Raw genomic sequence first — 15,370 nt, forward strand, 5'->3', positions numbered from 1 at the left:
CTTATGAGGGGATGCTTCAGACACACTATTATCACTTCATTGCATCCTGACGGTGAACCAAAGTCTCCGAAGGGCATGAAGACGACAGTGGTGAATCAATGTGGATGTTATGTCAGGGACCACATTCCCATTAGCTTCAAGCTATGGAAGAAAAGTAAAGCCACGGATATCGATGCTGACATCGTCCCCGACACCGAGAAAGAAATGTTATGGGCAAATGTGAAATGGCACTTCAGCTTTCTGGAGGGCAAAGAACAACTGTTTAAGGATTGGCTCATGAAGAAGATGTCTATTGCTTTTCAGACGTTCAAGAAAAATTTGAACAAAGATTATGTTAAAAAGGAACTCACGCCGAACTTCGAGAAAAACATCAAGAATCAACGTCCTTATTGGGAGGCATTCGTGCAGTACAAGTCATCCGAGGATAGCAAGAAGAAGACAGCCCAACCCAAAGAGAATGAGAGCAAAAAGGAGCACTTCCATCATTTGGACAAGGAGGATATGCGTCGGCGATTCCAAAATGGCAGAAGATGGAAGATGATCTCATTGCCAGAGGAATCGTACCAGCGACTTTCAACTGGCTATTGCGAGCAAAATATTACTTCTACGCTCAGGGAGGCTCATTAAATATGGAAGATGGGTCGTTCGTCACTAGCGATGCCATAAGGGAAGTGGCCGACAGGCTCGAAGTGGCACTAAAGGCCGTGTCCGAAGGCAACTTCAAGTCGGACAGAGAGAAAGACGAGCTGACGTACGCTCTTGGCAAACCGGAACACACAGGACGTGTGCGAGGCATGGGCGTAGTTCCATGGAAGCATGGCTTCAGTGGCGACATAGAGATGTATCGAAGCCTGCAGAGAAGAAAGGCTGAAGTAGCAGAGAAGGTGCGTGCCCTAGAAGAACGGGTTGCTTCGATCGAAGGTGCACTTGCAACTAGCCAGCAGCAGCCACCAGAAGCCAGATCAGCGGCTCAGTTGGAGACTAGCCCCATTGACTCGCAGCGTCGTAGCGGCGTCGCTTCAACGGAACACCCAGCCGTAGATCGAGAGGAAGCGGTTGCGGAACATTACCCCGTGGACGACATCGCCGTGAGGACCCCCTGTGAGCTTCTATATCAGCTCAGGAAAAAACTGAAAATAGTCGCTCACGGGGTTGCTGAAGTCCCCGTTCAAGGCGGGACAATCCATGGCATGGCGATCCCAGAAGGATATGCCAGAGTCATGGTTGACCATGTCGAGAATGGATGGGAAGACCTCGACCTCAAGATCCCTGGAGGCGATGGAGAAGAAGAGTTAGGACATGCCCTCCACACTTGGATCTGTTGGAAGAAACAGTACATAAGAATTCCAGGAAGGGATCCTAGCCCGTCTCCGAGGTCACCGCCAGCTGCTCAAAGGTCTTCGAGGCCCATTGTGGATCCACCGTCACCGGCCACTGCCCAGGACCCTAGCGTTAGTCCATCGCCATCACTGGCCACTTTCGGGGAGCCCAGTGTTAGTCCGCCTCCGCCATCTCCCCCCCCCCTCGCAAAGAAGAAGAAATCTGCTTGGGTGCTGCCACCGCCACCTCCAAGGCCGAAGAAGACCCATGCATGAAAGAAGAAAGAGAAGCCCACGCCAGAGAAGTTAGGTTACGAAATGACTCTAGAGGAATTGACTGCTTGGGTGCAAGAAGACGTGCGCAAGCAGTTGAAGCCAAAGAAGCCTCCGCCAAAGGAATCAGTGGATCCAGCAGTGAAGAAATTCTTTCTATCCATGATGTGCCAACCAAAGCCTCCACTGATGTCAGATTACGACCGCTCAATTATAAAATCATGGGAGAAGAAGAGTAATCGGAAGTACAACCAAGTCCCCCAGCTCGGCAAACAACCCAAACAAAGTGTACCGGATCTCAAGGTCCTTTCAAAAGAGGATGAAGCACATGCTGAAAGTGCATCTCGGCCCCTAGTGTGTTTTGGTGGATTGAGTGACACCACGATTAAAGGGCTAACTATCTTGTTGAGTATATGAGCAAGAATTAATTATCACAATTGTAATCTATGTGATGTAATGAATCAAGATTCAAGACACATGCTCATATGACAAGATGAATGACATGTTCTAGTATGAGAATTTTAACAAGCAACAGCTACCATGGAAATTGGGATATGTATCAATGATAAAGAATTTATTCATATATCCAAATGAAGCTTGTTGACGTAAGTGGAATTTAAAATAACAAGCCAAGGTATTGTGAATGAGACAAAAGTGTATGCTTAGGTATAGTCTCACAATTGGAGAAACTTGTCATAAGGAATGTACGAGATAGTTGATGATCAAGCAAGCATGAAAGAAATGATGTTCATTGTAATGGCAAAATCAATGTGAGTTCAAGAGGGCTCTTGAGGATAAATGGATGGGATCGAAAGGCGTGTTTCTAGAGGCTATGTAAGCAAAGGCTTGGCATGAGCAAAGAAACCGATAATGATCAAGTCCAAGAATTCTAAGAGACATGGAGAATTTCATATTGACAAATGTCATTCATTAGAGAAGAAAAATTGCTTGTGGATCAAAATAGATTTCATTGTAAATTAAATGTGATACAAGTCTACATGAAGCTATATGTGATGCAAGTATGAAGAGTTGGAATTCAGGAATGGGTTTCTAGGTACTAAGCTTGGAGAAGGACAATTGTGGTTGTGCCGAGGAACCAATGCTAGGGTGACGAAACGTTCTTTGGGTTCAACTTGAAGAATCTTGGTCATGTGTGGTGTTCATGTTAGCAAGTATCAATTTTTTCTAGAATCTTGTTGTGAAGATGGTGACTTGGACTAGAAGTGGATTTCATTCAAGAATAAAGGTTCAAGGTCACTAGCTCAAGGAAGATATGCTCAAAGTAAAGAAGCCAAGTTGGATGCACACCTCAGATTATGATTGATCAACACACGGCATAGGATGAAAAAGAGAATCTCAAGAAGTTGAAATGTAATTTATCTTTTGATCTTGAGTTTAGGTATGCCGTACTATCAAGAGAGATGCATCACAATGGTCTTTGGTTTAGTCTCAGTGCTCAAGTAACCCATATGAGTTGAGAGAGACACAAAAGCCTCACGTACACATTTTAACATTGCTGCCAGGGCAAATCCGGAAGTTCCGAATTTGGCACACATAGTACTAACGGCTAGTTGGTTTGAAAACCCGGAGGTTCCGGGTTGTAGAATCCGGAAGTTCCGGGTTCTAACTGTCACATAACGGCTAGTTTTGTTGGGACCAGCTATTTATACCCCTTAGCCCCCTCCTTGGTGGGCTGCTGTTCCATGCTCTATTTTGTTCATTGCTGGTCGTGCAAATAAGCTTGGTAGCCATAGTTGAGCTCTCCCCAACCTCTTTTTGTGAGATTGTGTGATTAGTGTATATCCTTGAGTTGGGTTGAGAGAGTGATTGCTTGAGAGCACTAGAGAGCACAACAAACCTTGAGCACTTGAGATTAGCAGTGATTTGTGTGATTCGCATTTGTTACTCTTGGAGGTAAAGCCTCCTAGACGGCTGGGCGTCGCCGTTAGCTCCCAAGGATTGTGGTGAGTAGCGGCAAGTTTGTTGCAGCACCGATCTTGTGCCACGAGGGCACATGGTCATATAGTGGAAGGAGAAAATAGCTTGACCTTGGGGTCAATATAAGCTTCCTCAACGGAGACTAGGATTCACACGTGGGTGCACGGGGTGAATCTGAACTTCGGTAAAACAAATCCTTGTGTTCATTGCATTCACATTTATTTGAGGATTTGAGGAGCTCTCCATTAGACACTTGTGTCTTGGAAATATTGTTGTTTCGTATGTGCAGGATCTGCGTGGATCTACTCAAGGAACTTCTCTGAGTAGACTCTACAATTGGGGTTTGAATTTACATTCATTTATTAGCACTACTCTTATTGTGTTCACTCTGTTCTGAGTGAACTCGGAAGTTCCGGATTGACAAACCCGGAAGTTCCAAGTTCACCTACTGTCTAGTCCAAATCCGGAAGTTCCGGATTTGAAACCCGAAAGTTCCGGGTTTGGAAGACAGTGAATTTTATCCGCTGCGTTTGAGTGAAAACTTGTAGGTGCGCCTATTCACCCCCCCTCTAGGCGATATCACGGTCCTTTCACTTGCACAGTTTGTGGCTGAAACCGGGCTCACAAAAGCTCAGTTGGAAGGGAAAGACAATGTCCCCGTTCATGAAGGAGTAGGCAGAAAACCATTTGTACTGGGACAACCTCTTATGTGCCAGAGTTGATTGACACGCTACCAACGAGAATGCGTGAGTTGCATAACTGGTACATAAAATATTCTTTAGAGGGAAATGTTATGTTCGCTGCTCGCATTAAAGATAGCCATTTCCATCGGGGGATGGACGATGTATGGATTGAACTTGAAAATCTGTGGGATCTATAGCATGAAGATGCTCTAGACAAGTCCCTCCTCAGTACATTTTGCATGTAAGTGTTTTCTCTCTCATTTCTATACTCTCTAGCTATACTAAGTATGTGGTTTCTCATCCCGTCCTCGTATTTCTAATCATGTAGGATGAAGGTGCAAGAATGCCGAAAAAAGGGGATCTACAACATCGGCTTCATTGATCCACATGTCGTAAAAGAAGAGTCGGTACGCAAATGGCCAAATCGCACCAAGAATATTATATTCACGGCCATGGATAGGCAGCACGCTTGCACATTCATTCTATTGCCGTACAACTTTGAGTGAGTCCTTTAACTTTTTACATCACTTCAATTTATCGTATAAATTTAAGTGAGTCCTTTAACTTCTTTTCATCACTTCAATTTCAACAGCTTCCACTGGATCTTAATCTCTATCGAGATTGATCGGTCCCGAGTTGTGGTGTTCGACTCCTTGCGGAGACCAAAAGAAGACTATCAATCTCTCATAGACATCCTTCAAAGCGCATGGGCTCGGTTTATCCATAATCACATAGGGGTTGCGACACCGCCTTCTGATCTTTATATCAAAACTGACTTTCCGGTACGGATACATATCGCGCATCTACTGTGATTTCACTAAACATCATTAATATTTCATAACCCATATCTATATATAGTGTTTCAGACAGAAGCAAGAAACCAACCTATGTAGTTACTATGTATGTGAGCACATACAGGATTTTTGCTCCTCCACCAAGAGGATGACACAACAACAATTCGATGTACGTGTTACATTAATATATAACAAGTTCTTTCATTTAATTCCATGGAGGTACTAATAGAAAATTTTGGTGTTTGCACTTGACAGATTTGGTGTATGAAGGAGGACCTCATCAAACCGGAAAGAATCAGGGCAATTCAAGAATCACTCTGTGGATTCCTGCTAGATGAGGTCATAAATCGAAAAGGAGAATTTTATTCGGATCAAAGGATAAGCGTGGGTCGACTTGATAGAAACAACCGCGGGGGCGACAACAACGACGACGACTACTAGTATTATTTTCCTTTTTGGATACTTGTCGGAAAAAACAAATGATCATGGATACTTGTAAATATTTTTGTACTCCAAATTACTATTATAAGTACTTGTAATTAATGAAGTGTATATCAATATAATATGTATATATAATTGCTTTTGTTTTACGCGAACAATATATATGAATGCTAGATACGAATGCAAATACGCAAATGGCTACGAAATACGAATACTAATTAACTAAAACTAAAATGAAAAGAGGAGAAAATATAATTAAAAGAAAACAAACCAAAAACCATTTAGTACCGGTTGGTAAAACCAACCGGTACTAAGTTGCCACGCCAGGAGCTGGAACGTGGCAGGTAGTTTAGTACCGGTTGGTATTACTGCGCTTTTAGTACAGGTCAGCCCGGCCGATGGGGCGGTACCGGGCGAGAAACCGGTACTAACGTGAGGTTCCCGCTCGGTACAAATGCTAGTTTTTCTGGCAGTGGGCGTACCATGGGTAGTATCTAGCTAGGCGCGGTGTCAAGTGGGAGATCGATGATGTGTGCAAATTCGTGCATGGAAATAGATTAGGTCCCCTGCCTTCATCATGGAAATAGAGTAGGTCCCCTGCCTTCATCATCCAGAAGGAGGTTGGCAGGCTTGTTTGGTTTTAGCTCCGGATTCGCTGCCTGGACCAGGCAGTATACTCAGGCCATCGATTTTCTTAGCCTCGGGTCCAGATTGCTGCCTGGTAGTGGTTGCCTGGCTCAGGACTCCAGCCAAACAGGCCGGCCTGAACCGGGAAAAACATGAGCGCCTGCACAACATCTCATCATCTCCAACATACACGTGAAACTTTCATTTCTGAAACTAATGCGCCCAAGACCGTTATATATATAAACTGAATATATTTGCTGGTCTTAATAAGTTGACTTTGTATTTTATCCTTGTGTGTCTTAATTCACCTTTAATTTTTAGTTGATTCTTGAACGTAACTCACGGTTGGCACATGATTGATCCCTGGATTTATATGGAATGGGTTGTACAAAATTAAATGTTCTGAGGTAGAAGTGAAAATTTGTACTACTTTGAAAGAGAGGGAAAATGTTCTCACGTGTTTGTTCCAATGATAAAACTTAAGGGACACTTACAAGGAATATCCGTTCTGAGATGTAAAGCATTTTACTTTATCCTAAGTTAAAGTAGTCTAAATTTGACCTAATTTATAGAGAAGAATATTAACATCTAACACATCAAATAAGAAAATTATGAAAACATATTTTGTAGTGGATCTAATTATTCTCGCTCATTTGATATTCAAGATATCATTACTCTTTTCTATAAACTAGTATAGTGCCCGTGCGTTGCTATAGGTAATATAATAGACCTACGTAATACCATCAATTTTGTATCCATTCACTTAATTTAAAGGATTTGCCATGATTGTGCGAGACATTGATTGCCTATGTTCTGATTGGGATTCCGACTGATTTGTTTAGGTTCGATTATGATCGGTTTGATTTGTCCGGACTCTGACTAGGATTTCGATCGATGGATCAGGAAACAGTAGAGATTTGGTAAAACTTAGAACAATTTGACTTAGAACAAATCAAAAATATATACATTTCAAGTACGGAGAGAGTATGAATCATATGGTCAACATGTGGCATTGAAGCAGGGGATTTGACGCGGCAGCTAGTTCGCTGGTCAACTCTGCATCAATAGACTCCAAAGGTGTGACTGAACGGCCTCTCGTGATCTTCAAGCAATCACATCACCCAGTAGGCCAGTACGGATTGTTCGGCTGCGCGGTCGTGTCCGGGAGACCATTTCGTCAATGCCGATGATAACGTCGGTACGGGTTGAGCCATTGAGGAAAGCCTATCGTTTTTGGGCTGCCTCACGGAGATGGCGTGGCACCTTCCAAAGTTACAACCACTCCACGCTTTAGTTGTCATCACTGTGCAGTCCATTGCATGCAATTCGTTCGCTCCATTCATTTGGATGTTTGCATGCTTACCTACTGCCCACACGAGCAAAAGTTACCGAAGAAAAATCCAACTTCGAAATATCATTAGCAAGGGAACAAAAGCTATCCAATAAAGAGGAGGCCATCCAATAGTGCTTTTTACATAGCGTTTGGTTCAGATAATACTATGATAACGGTAATGGAATCAGCTCCCGCCGTGATCTGTTATTACAATGTAATAATTATCAGCTTTTGTTTTTTTTGAGAAAGGGATTGAATTTCATTAAAAAATAACTCCTTTTACATCTGAGACCTCAACACAAAATAAAATTACATTGAAGCACGCCACTGGGTCTCTACCCTTCGTCTTCTTTGCAACCGGCGCCGTCCATTGCTTCAGGAAACTCCATCGCTGTGGAACAGCACCAGACCAAATAGAACCGCAGTCCCCACCAACAGAATACTCTACAGATGTGGACGCCGCAAAAGAGGCGCTGTATGCTCAACCACTGTAGGGAGTAAAAGGCGTCGACAGCACATCGACTGTATCTTCTGAACGTTGAACCGAACATAAGATCCGACGCCGCCATTAGCCATTACCAATGGCGGCCAGAAGAGCAGATCCGCCGCCGCCAGTAGTAGCACCAGCGACTGGAAAGACGATTCCACCAGAGGGGAAAACAGATCCAATCCCTCCTCAAAGAGGATTAGGCCAACGTACCTCGATCCCTCAATGAAGGATGTGACGTCTCCGAAGAAAACGACACATCCACCTGAGATCCAATACGACATAGAAAGCCAGATCAAAAACATCGAAAAGACGATCTAAGGTCTAACCTAATTATTCTGGAGGAAAGAAAAATTATTAGAAAAAACCTAACGATGAAGTAGATCTTCAAGAGAATGGACCCCCGCCCCCTTGCCACCGGCTGGGAGGCCGGAGACGAGAGGAGACGGGGGCCAGAGGTGGCGGGTGGCAAGCGCGGCGCGGAGGCGATCCGCCCGAGTCGCCCTGTGGCGACACGGGGGACTAGGCGGCTGGCGGCTGTTTTTTAACCAGATCGGAGTTGCCAACAGTAGTCTAATTATCAGCTTTTGTTTGGTGGTGACGTTTTTCACTAGGTGATTTTCCCGCACGTTGTTGCGGGATTTGAGAGAGCTTTTCAATAAATTGTGACTAAATGATGCAAAATATTTTTAAATAAAATAGTATGGAGAATATGCAACATTACAATATAGTATTCAGATCAAGTTTGTTGAAAATATGACTAATAAAGGTAACTTGTCATTGAGCTAATGAACACACAGATGAAATTAATTGAACTGATATTCACATATAAAATAGATAAATGTTACTTAACACATAGTGGTAGTTTTGATTTAGAGATGTAATTTTAATTGTACTCGGCTTACATGCATGAACGTTTAACCTCTTTGTTGGTTAATTAATAAATAGTAGAAGAAAAAAATCAAGAAGACATATACATCTAATGGATAGAAGACGTGCACGAAGTTGATCGGACGAATATGTTAATTCCGATGATATGGAGAAGAGAGAAATAGCATTTATGAAACTTCTGGTGATCAATTCTGTGGTACTGATATGAATTTGACTTGCATGTTATTTTTTATCGGAAAGAAGATCTGGTAAAAATAGGTAAGATAATAGCAAAAACCAATAGAATAGAATATTTGATCACATTATAGAAGAATAGGTTGATGAAAAAATAACGTATGTACGTTAACCGATTAAAGATTAAAAGTATCACATAGAGTAGAGATGACATGGACATTTTTTGTAATTAATAAGGGAACATAAATATAATGCATGAAAGGAATAAGGAACATAACCAATACGGGGAACAAGGGAATACCGGACCATATCTGCTTTTGCGCCATGACAATCTCACTCGAATTACAGGGACCTACACATATTAGTACAGTATACTAGGGTCCCCGGCCAGAACCACACGTGCAAGTTTCCCTGCATGTGGCTCGTCATTGCTTTTATCCGAGGCGCTGCCTGCGACCCTGCATGGGAGAAGAGGGCTGAACTGCAAACTTTCGTGTTCAGAGCATTGCATTGTCTAAGGGAGTAGGGTGAGTAAGCAGCGCCTACCAGGCTAAGCTTTCATCGAAATTGCAAGTTAGTGGCACATTTAGTGAGGAATGATGTGGACACCTTGCATGAAGAGAGAATACACTTAGTAGAAATCTAATTGCAAAGTTAATGGGACACTTAGTGGAGAATGATGTGGACATCTTGCATGAAGAGAGAATACATTTAGTGGGGACCAACTATATAGGATATATAGATTCCTTTAACAGCATTTGGTTGGGACACACGGTAACACCGGCTGATAATTAAGAAATAGGCTTTGGACTAGCCTTTCCATTGGCGAAAATGGGCTCTGGTCTTCTGGCTTTTTTCTAGAGTTCGCGGCTTCCTGAGCCACCGTGCTAGAGGAGGTCGCCGATGCCGTGGGAACTCGCCGGAGTCCTTAGTCATCGCGGCCAGCACCTTGGTTGGGTGGCTGAGTCTCTCAACTCCGCGAGCAGGACCATAACGATGCGCTCTTTGCAGAGAGGGACTGATGGGATGGGAGCATGGTGCCCTCACAGTCAACCACATGATTCTAAAGAGTTTTTTTTTTTGAGATTACACAGTACAACTCAGACACTCACAACACATGCATACTCACACTCCTATGAACACACGTACGCAAACCCTACTCCTATGAGCATTTTCAAAGACTGAGCCGGCAAATCCTTGAGATTGACGAAGTCACCACAGGTGCCTCGGTATCGACGGGAACGTCGCCTACCACTTAATGCACAACGCCGTTAAATTTCAGAATATTTGCTCCCATGGGGAGTCAAACCCAGGACCTCATGTGCTACCGAGGCTCTTATAACCACTAGGTTACATGCCCTTTCGCATGATTCTGAAGAGTTAATCCTGGCTGATTTGCAGAAGGGAGAAGGCAACGATCTACCTCTCTACCAATCTCGACCATCTTGCCGAGATGGTTGCTCCCTTCCTCAATGGTGATGGTCCTACTGCAGAGCCGATGGTCGAGGAGCGACACCAGCAACAAGATTGCTCCTGCGGGGCCATGGCAACCACAGCAATGCAATAAGTAGGTTATTTGAGATATCTTTATAATAAGTAGGTTAGGATTGTATCCGGACTTTACCATAGCGTAGGATAGGCTTGATCTCCAACTTATGTACCCCAATATATACCGGTTTAACCTCAATGTAATACAATCATCCATTATACAGAATTATATTCTCCTACGCTGGGTGCCCAATGCCGGCGAAGGCATGAAGCCCGGATCAAGGAAGGTTCGAACATGGAGGGGCTAGGGGCGAAAGTTTGGATCAGGGCCAGTGGTCAAGTTATTGTCGTCTTCGGCAGCGCCTTCCTTTTCCCCTCTTTAACGGGATATCATGGAAACAGATTACAGAGCACATGAAAAAAGACATTTAACGGGATACAATCGCGGTGTCACCGGATTGTGCCCGAAAATACCAAACAGCACCAAAACTGTGGATGGGGCATAGGGGGGCTATGCCCCCCTATTAGCTTTGTCCGTGCTCTTAACTAAATTTCAATTCCAATAATAAAGGTTATTAAGCCAAATTCCTAAAGAAGGTGATCCACCCGACCACATATTCAAGATCCTTTGTTCAAGTTCTGAGATCGAAGCCAATGAAGAGCCGCTTTAAACATACGCGTGAGGCTAGAGACAACCGGGATAGTAGAGAGCTGGGTGGAGATTTTCGTGATGGTAGAGATGTCCGTCAACGTTTTGGGAATGCTGGTAGAGAATTCTGGTTACGAACACAGAGAGCAACGGGGTTCCAGAGAGGGGCCTAGAGATGAGGGGCTGTACAGAGGGACCTACGCAGGGCAGAAGAGGTTGGGTGAAGGGGGTGCTGGAAGGGGAGTGTGCCAAATGACAGAAGAGGATCTAAGGCACAAACTCAATACAGAACATGAGGAAAAACGCCGCTTTCCCCCTCAGCAGACCATCCCGCAAGCCTACGAACAACACCGTATGGACTAGACTAGAAGAGAGGATTTCAGAAGACCAGGGAAAGAAGGGGGATCATATGCTACAATTATCACCAAACTGGTCATCACAAATCCCATTGTCTCAATCTCTCTTACTGCTATAGCTGCAAACAAACTGGGCATATTGCGCCACAGTGTCATAATGCAAAAGTAAATAAAGGCATGAAGCTATGTGGGTTTGTGCCTGGATAGTTATTCTACATCATGAATATATCTGAGGAACAGGTGGATGAAGACAAGACAATTAGAGGTATTGTGACAGTGTCTGAAGGAAGAGGAACTAGGTTTAGAATTGACACTGAGTCGAAGTATTCACTGGTAGACTCTGAGTGGGATTAGCAAGTTAAAAGACTCTCCTCTGACCAATTCATGGTGTCCATTCCTTAGTGACGGTGAAGAAACTGCTTAAGAAGAGGGCGCTGCTGGGGTCACGCGGGTGACCCCCAGCAGACCTGTCACCCACTACAAATTTTATGTTATTGGGTCTAAACTGGTCCAACAAACTGGCTCATAGTCAAATTTGTTCTAGAATAAATTTATTTTATTTCGGAATAATTTTTTAATTGTTCTAGCAATACAAAAAAATTGTTCGGAAATAAAAAAATTATTCCGGAATAAAAAGTAGTTATTGGGTCTTGTGCGATGGTTTGACTGCCAGTAGCCCGAGCGACTCTTTATTCAAGAAGATGGGGACCGAAAGGTATGGAAGCTAAAATCTACAAAAGATGGATAGAAATTCGCATTTGAGGCCTGCTCTAATGGGCCGAATCACGGCTCATCCTCATGCATCGGGCCCCTGATTCGGCCCATTTACAATGCGACCCACCCCCACGGCCCCACCTACCCCGCCGCCGGCTGCCTTCCCCGGTCGTCCCCGCGTGATCGATCCCCTATCCAATCGCCCCACACCACCTCCGTCTCGCGGACCTCGCCTCCCCCACCGCCTCCGGCCGGGCCGCGCCTCCCCCCAAGCCCCACCCCAGCCACGCGCCCTCGCCGCGGCGGCGGAGATGCAGGCCGCTGCCGCCTTCAACCGGGCAGCCGTCACCGCCCGCCCGCTCCGTCGCCCCCCGAGGCCTCCTCTCCTCCACATGTATGTATCCTCAGCTTAATTCCGTCCTCTTTGTGCCTTAGCCAGTTAGCTGCTTGCTTCCGCCTCCACGCGACGCGCTGATTACAACGTGTGGTTTTGGTGAATTATGCAGAGCCGAGGCGGAGTATGGTCCGGGCGGAAGGAGAGGCGCGCCCCTGACACCGCTCCGGTGCGCCGGGAGCCTCTCCGTCGGCGCCGGCGGCTACGGCAACGGTAAGGACGGAGAAACCGTAGCTCAGTTAGTGCCGTACTCGATGTCCACATTCATCCTGCTACCTTGCTTACCTAGGAAGCTAAACCTGGGAAGCATGTGTTGTAGTTTCTTTGGAGAATAAAAACAATTCAACACCCTAAAGGAAGAGGCCGATGCAGAAGGTTTTGATTTAATATATAATAGGGTATTGGCTGTTGCCACCAAATAAGGTTCTTTCAGCCTAAACAAAAAAGCTTAGCAATTGTCCGAAGGCACTCAATGTGACCAACTGAGCCTGCCGCCATCTTGTTGCCTGTCTGCGAGAATCATCTCATCTAGTCGTTGCTATCGTTCTGTGAGATAATTGGAATGACAGAACACAATTTTCCCTGTGAAATCCACAAACTTTTAACTGTTTGGATTGGAGTCACCCATACCCCAATCCAGTTTGCCTAACTAGTCCTCATTTTTTAGTGAATCTGGGAAATTGTTACTTTCTGATAAGAACTGTTTCCCTGTGGACTCGTTGTTCTGATACGATCAAACCAGATGGAATCTTAGGTACAAAACTTACTCGTCATATCGTGAGACTGAGATTTACCTGTCTTTGTTTATTAAGGCTCTGGAGAAGCACCTATAACTTTTGGGGGCATTCTCTATGACTGCAATTGTTTCTAGAGCACAGTTTGTTAACAGAGTTAGTCAACCCTGTTTCAGCTCAAGCTCCTCTATCCTATTGTCGAACCAACTGGAAAAGAAATCAAAAGTTTCATTCACTTAGTTGGGACAGATATTTTGAACTATGTCTCGCTATTTTTGAGTTTTGATGTGTGAAGTGAAAATCTTGCAATTGAAGCCTCTTGTTTGCCAACTGTCCCTGGTGGAAATGAATAGCCTAACTTGTAACGAATAAACCTTGAATGCATTCCCTTTAATGTTGGTTTTGCCAGCTAATATTTAAACTTTCTGTAGTTTTTTCTTCATCATAGCTGTTACTTCAGTTATTTGTTTATTGTTTAATCTGGTAGGTTCTGTCTTCAGTTGTGTTTTTGTGCTGGTGGTTGTTTTAGTACCAGAATCAGCTACTGTTTCTGCTGCTGACCTATTTGTGTGTATCGGCAGAGCGGGTTCCAGTGTTTCCAAGACAACAATCATGGGATCCCTACAAGCTTCTTGGTGTTGATCATGATGCATCCGAAGAAGAGGTCCGGAGTGCAAGGAATTTTCTTTTAAAACAATACGCTGGGTACGAAGAAAGCGAAGAGGCTATTGAAGGTGCTTATGATAAGATAATAATGAATAGCTACTCACACCGTAAGCATTCCAAAATGAATCTTAAAAGCAAGATAAAAAAGCAAGTTGAAGAATCCCCATCATGGGTTAAGGCACTGCTTGGATACTTTGAGGTGCCATCACTAGAGATTATTTCAAGGAGGCTTGCATTTTTTGGTTTCATTGCTGGATGGAGCATTGCAACTTCTGCTGAGTCTGGGCCTGCATTTCAGGTATGCTTTGGATTCATTTCGTATCTTTCACGATTCAATTTTAAGTTCTGGAGTTTTTAAATTTAGGGAGCTGTTATCCCTGAATCATACAGGTTTATTTAAGAGCCAAAACTGTCAGTTCGTGGGAGAGGTCATTAGTTTTTTCCTCATTATTAAGGCCTCAAGGGTGCAAAAGGGTCTAGATGATTTTCTAGTGTTTACCTTCAAAGTTTTGCTCTCTAGTGTCTACCTCCAAAAAAGTCAGATAGTCAGTGTCTGGAAGATCTTTTCCTATTTGATTTGACAATTAGAATCATAAATGGACTTCATATCTAAGATGAAGCTAGTACAGTAATCTTTTCAGCTGTAACAAAATTTGGACACAAGCCATTGACATCTTTCTCTTTCGCAGCTTGCGTTGTCACTTGTATCATGCATATACTTCCTCAATGACAAGATGAAGAACCTTGTTAGGGCATCCACCACAGGGTTAGTGAGCATTTCCACTGCATGCTATCTTAGATGTTATTGGTCATGCCCCAAGTTTTGATTTGTTTGTTTTTTCCAGGCTTGGAGTCTTTGTGGGTGGCTGGATCTTAGGTTCTTTACTTGTTCCAGCCATACCAGCTTTCATCATCCCACCTACTTGGTCCATTGAGCTCCTTACTTCGCTGTCAGCTTATGTTTTCATGTTCTTGGGCTGCACTTACCTCAAGTAATAGTTCTCCTTGGGAAGTCCTGCTGTTGCCACAAAGATTGCTCTTGCTGACATCTCCACTTGCAAATCCAAAACCTGATGAGTGACTGTCTGACTCGTGAGCAGCCTTCACATTTTTGGTCCGAGAGTATATTATGATCAATGCTCTACTGTACCTTGCCCCAGGATGGTTCAAACTTCAGCTACATAGTTCTTTTTAGATATGTACGTTTTTGTTGTCCCCTTTAGTCCTACCCAAGTGTATTGATTAGTATTCTAACCCATACCTACCTTGTTGATTAACTTATGTTAGTACGTTGTTAAAGCATGCTATTGTGTTTTTCTACCTGTTTATTAGTGTACCACAATTGCAATCATGCATTGCTGCAGTATAATTTCAGTGTCTTGTTTGTGATTCCTCTCTGCATGTTAAAA

General features: G+C 43.9%; 2 protein-coding genes across 3 annotated transcripts; both read left to right on the forward strand.

Annotated features, from left to right (window-relative positions):
* Positions 1 to 3,252: 3,252 nt before the first annotated feature.
* On the forward strand, positions 3,253 to 5,487 carry LOC120639184. 2 transcript variants are annotated; one of them, XM_039915190.1, is made up of 5 exons: positions 3,253 to 4,454; positions 4,542 to 4,715; positions 4,806 to 4,995; positions 5,072 to 5,176; positions 5,263 to 5,487. In XM_039915190.1, coding segments are annotated over exons 1-5 (657 nt in total). In that variant the 5' UTR covers positions 3,253 to 4,452; the 3' UTR covers positions 5,449 to 5,487. The 2 variants fall into 2 exon arrangements, with proteins under 2 accessions (XP_039771124.1, XP_039771125.1); XM_039915191.1 differs by having other exon boundaries at positions 3,253 to 4,715.
* A 6,863-nt stretch (positions 5,488 to 12,350) lies between these two features.
* LOC120712349 (protein CHAPERONE-LIKE PROTEIN OF POR1, chloroplastic-like) lies at positions 12,351 to 15,354 on the forward strand. The gene is made up of 5 exons (XM_039998112.1): positions 12,351 to 12,561; positions 12,674 to 12,774; positions 13,877 to 14,259; positions 14,651 to 14,727; positions 14,807 to 15,354. The coding sequence occupies exons 1-5, from the start codon at positions 12,479 to 12,481 to the stop codon at positions 14,955 to 14,957; spliced, it is 795 nt and encodes a 264-aa protein (XP_039854046.1). The 5' UTR covers positions 12,351 to 12,478; the 3' UTR covers positions 14,958 to 15,354.
* The last annotated feature ends 16 nt before the right edge of the window (positions 15,355 to 15,370 follow it).

The sequence above is a fragment of the Panicum virgatum genome, chromosome 6K (assembly GCF_016808335.1).
Source record: "Panicum virgatum strain AP13 chromosome 6K, P.virgatum_v5, whole genome shotgun sequence".
Classification (NCBI taxonomy): Eukaryota; Viridiplantae; Streptophyta; class Magnoliopsida; order Poales; family Poaceae; genus Panicum; species Panicum virgatum.

Bases quoted from the DNA above. Each gene is read 5' to 3' on its own strand.
- LOC120639184 (XM_039915190.1), top strand. The intron at 4,716-4,805 runs GTGAGTCCTTTA...CAATTTCAACAG, and splicing joins CTATTGCCGTACAACTTTGA to CTTCCACTGGATCTTAATCT. The intron at 4,996-5,071 runs GTACGGATACAT...ATCTATATATAG, and splicing joins ATATCAAAACTGACTTTCCG to TGTTTCAGACAGAAGCAAGA.
- LOC120712349 (XM_039998112.1), top strand. From the start codon at position 12,479: ATGCAGGCCGCTGCCGCCTTCAACCGGGCAGCCGTCACCGCCCGCCCG. The intron at 12,775-13,876 runs GTAAGGACGGAG...GTGTATCGGCAG, and splicing joins CGCCGGCGGCTACGGCAACG to AGCGGGTTCCAGTGTTTCCA. The intron at 14,728-14,806 runs GTTAGTGAGCAT...TGTTTTTTCCAG, and splicing joins GTTAGGGCATCCACCACAGG to GCTTGGAGTCTTTGTGGGTG.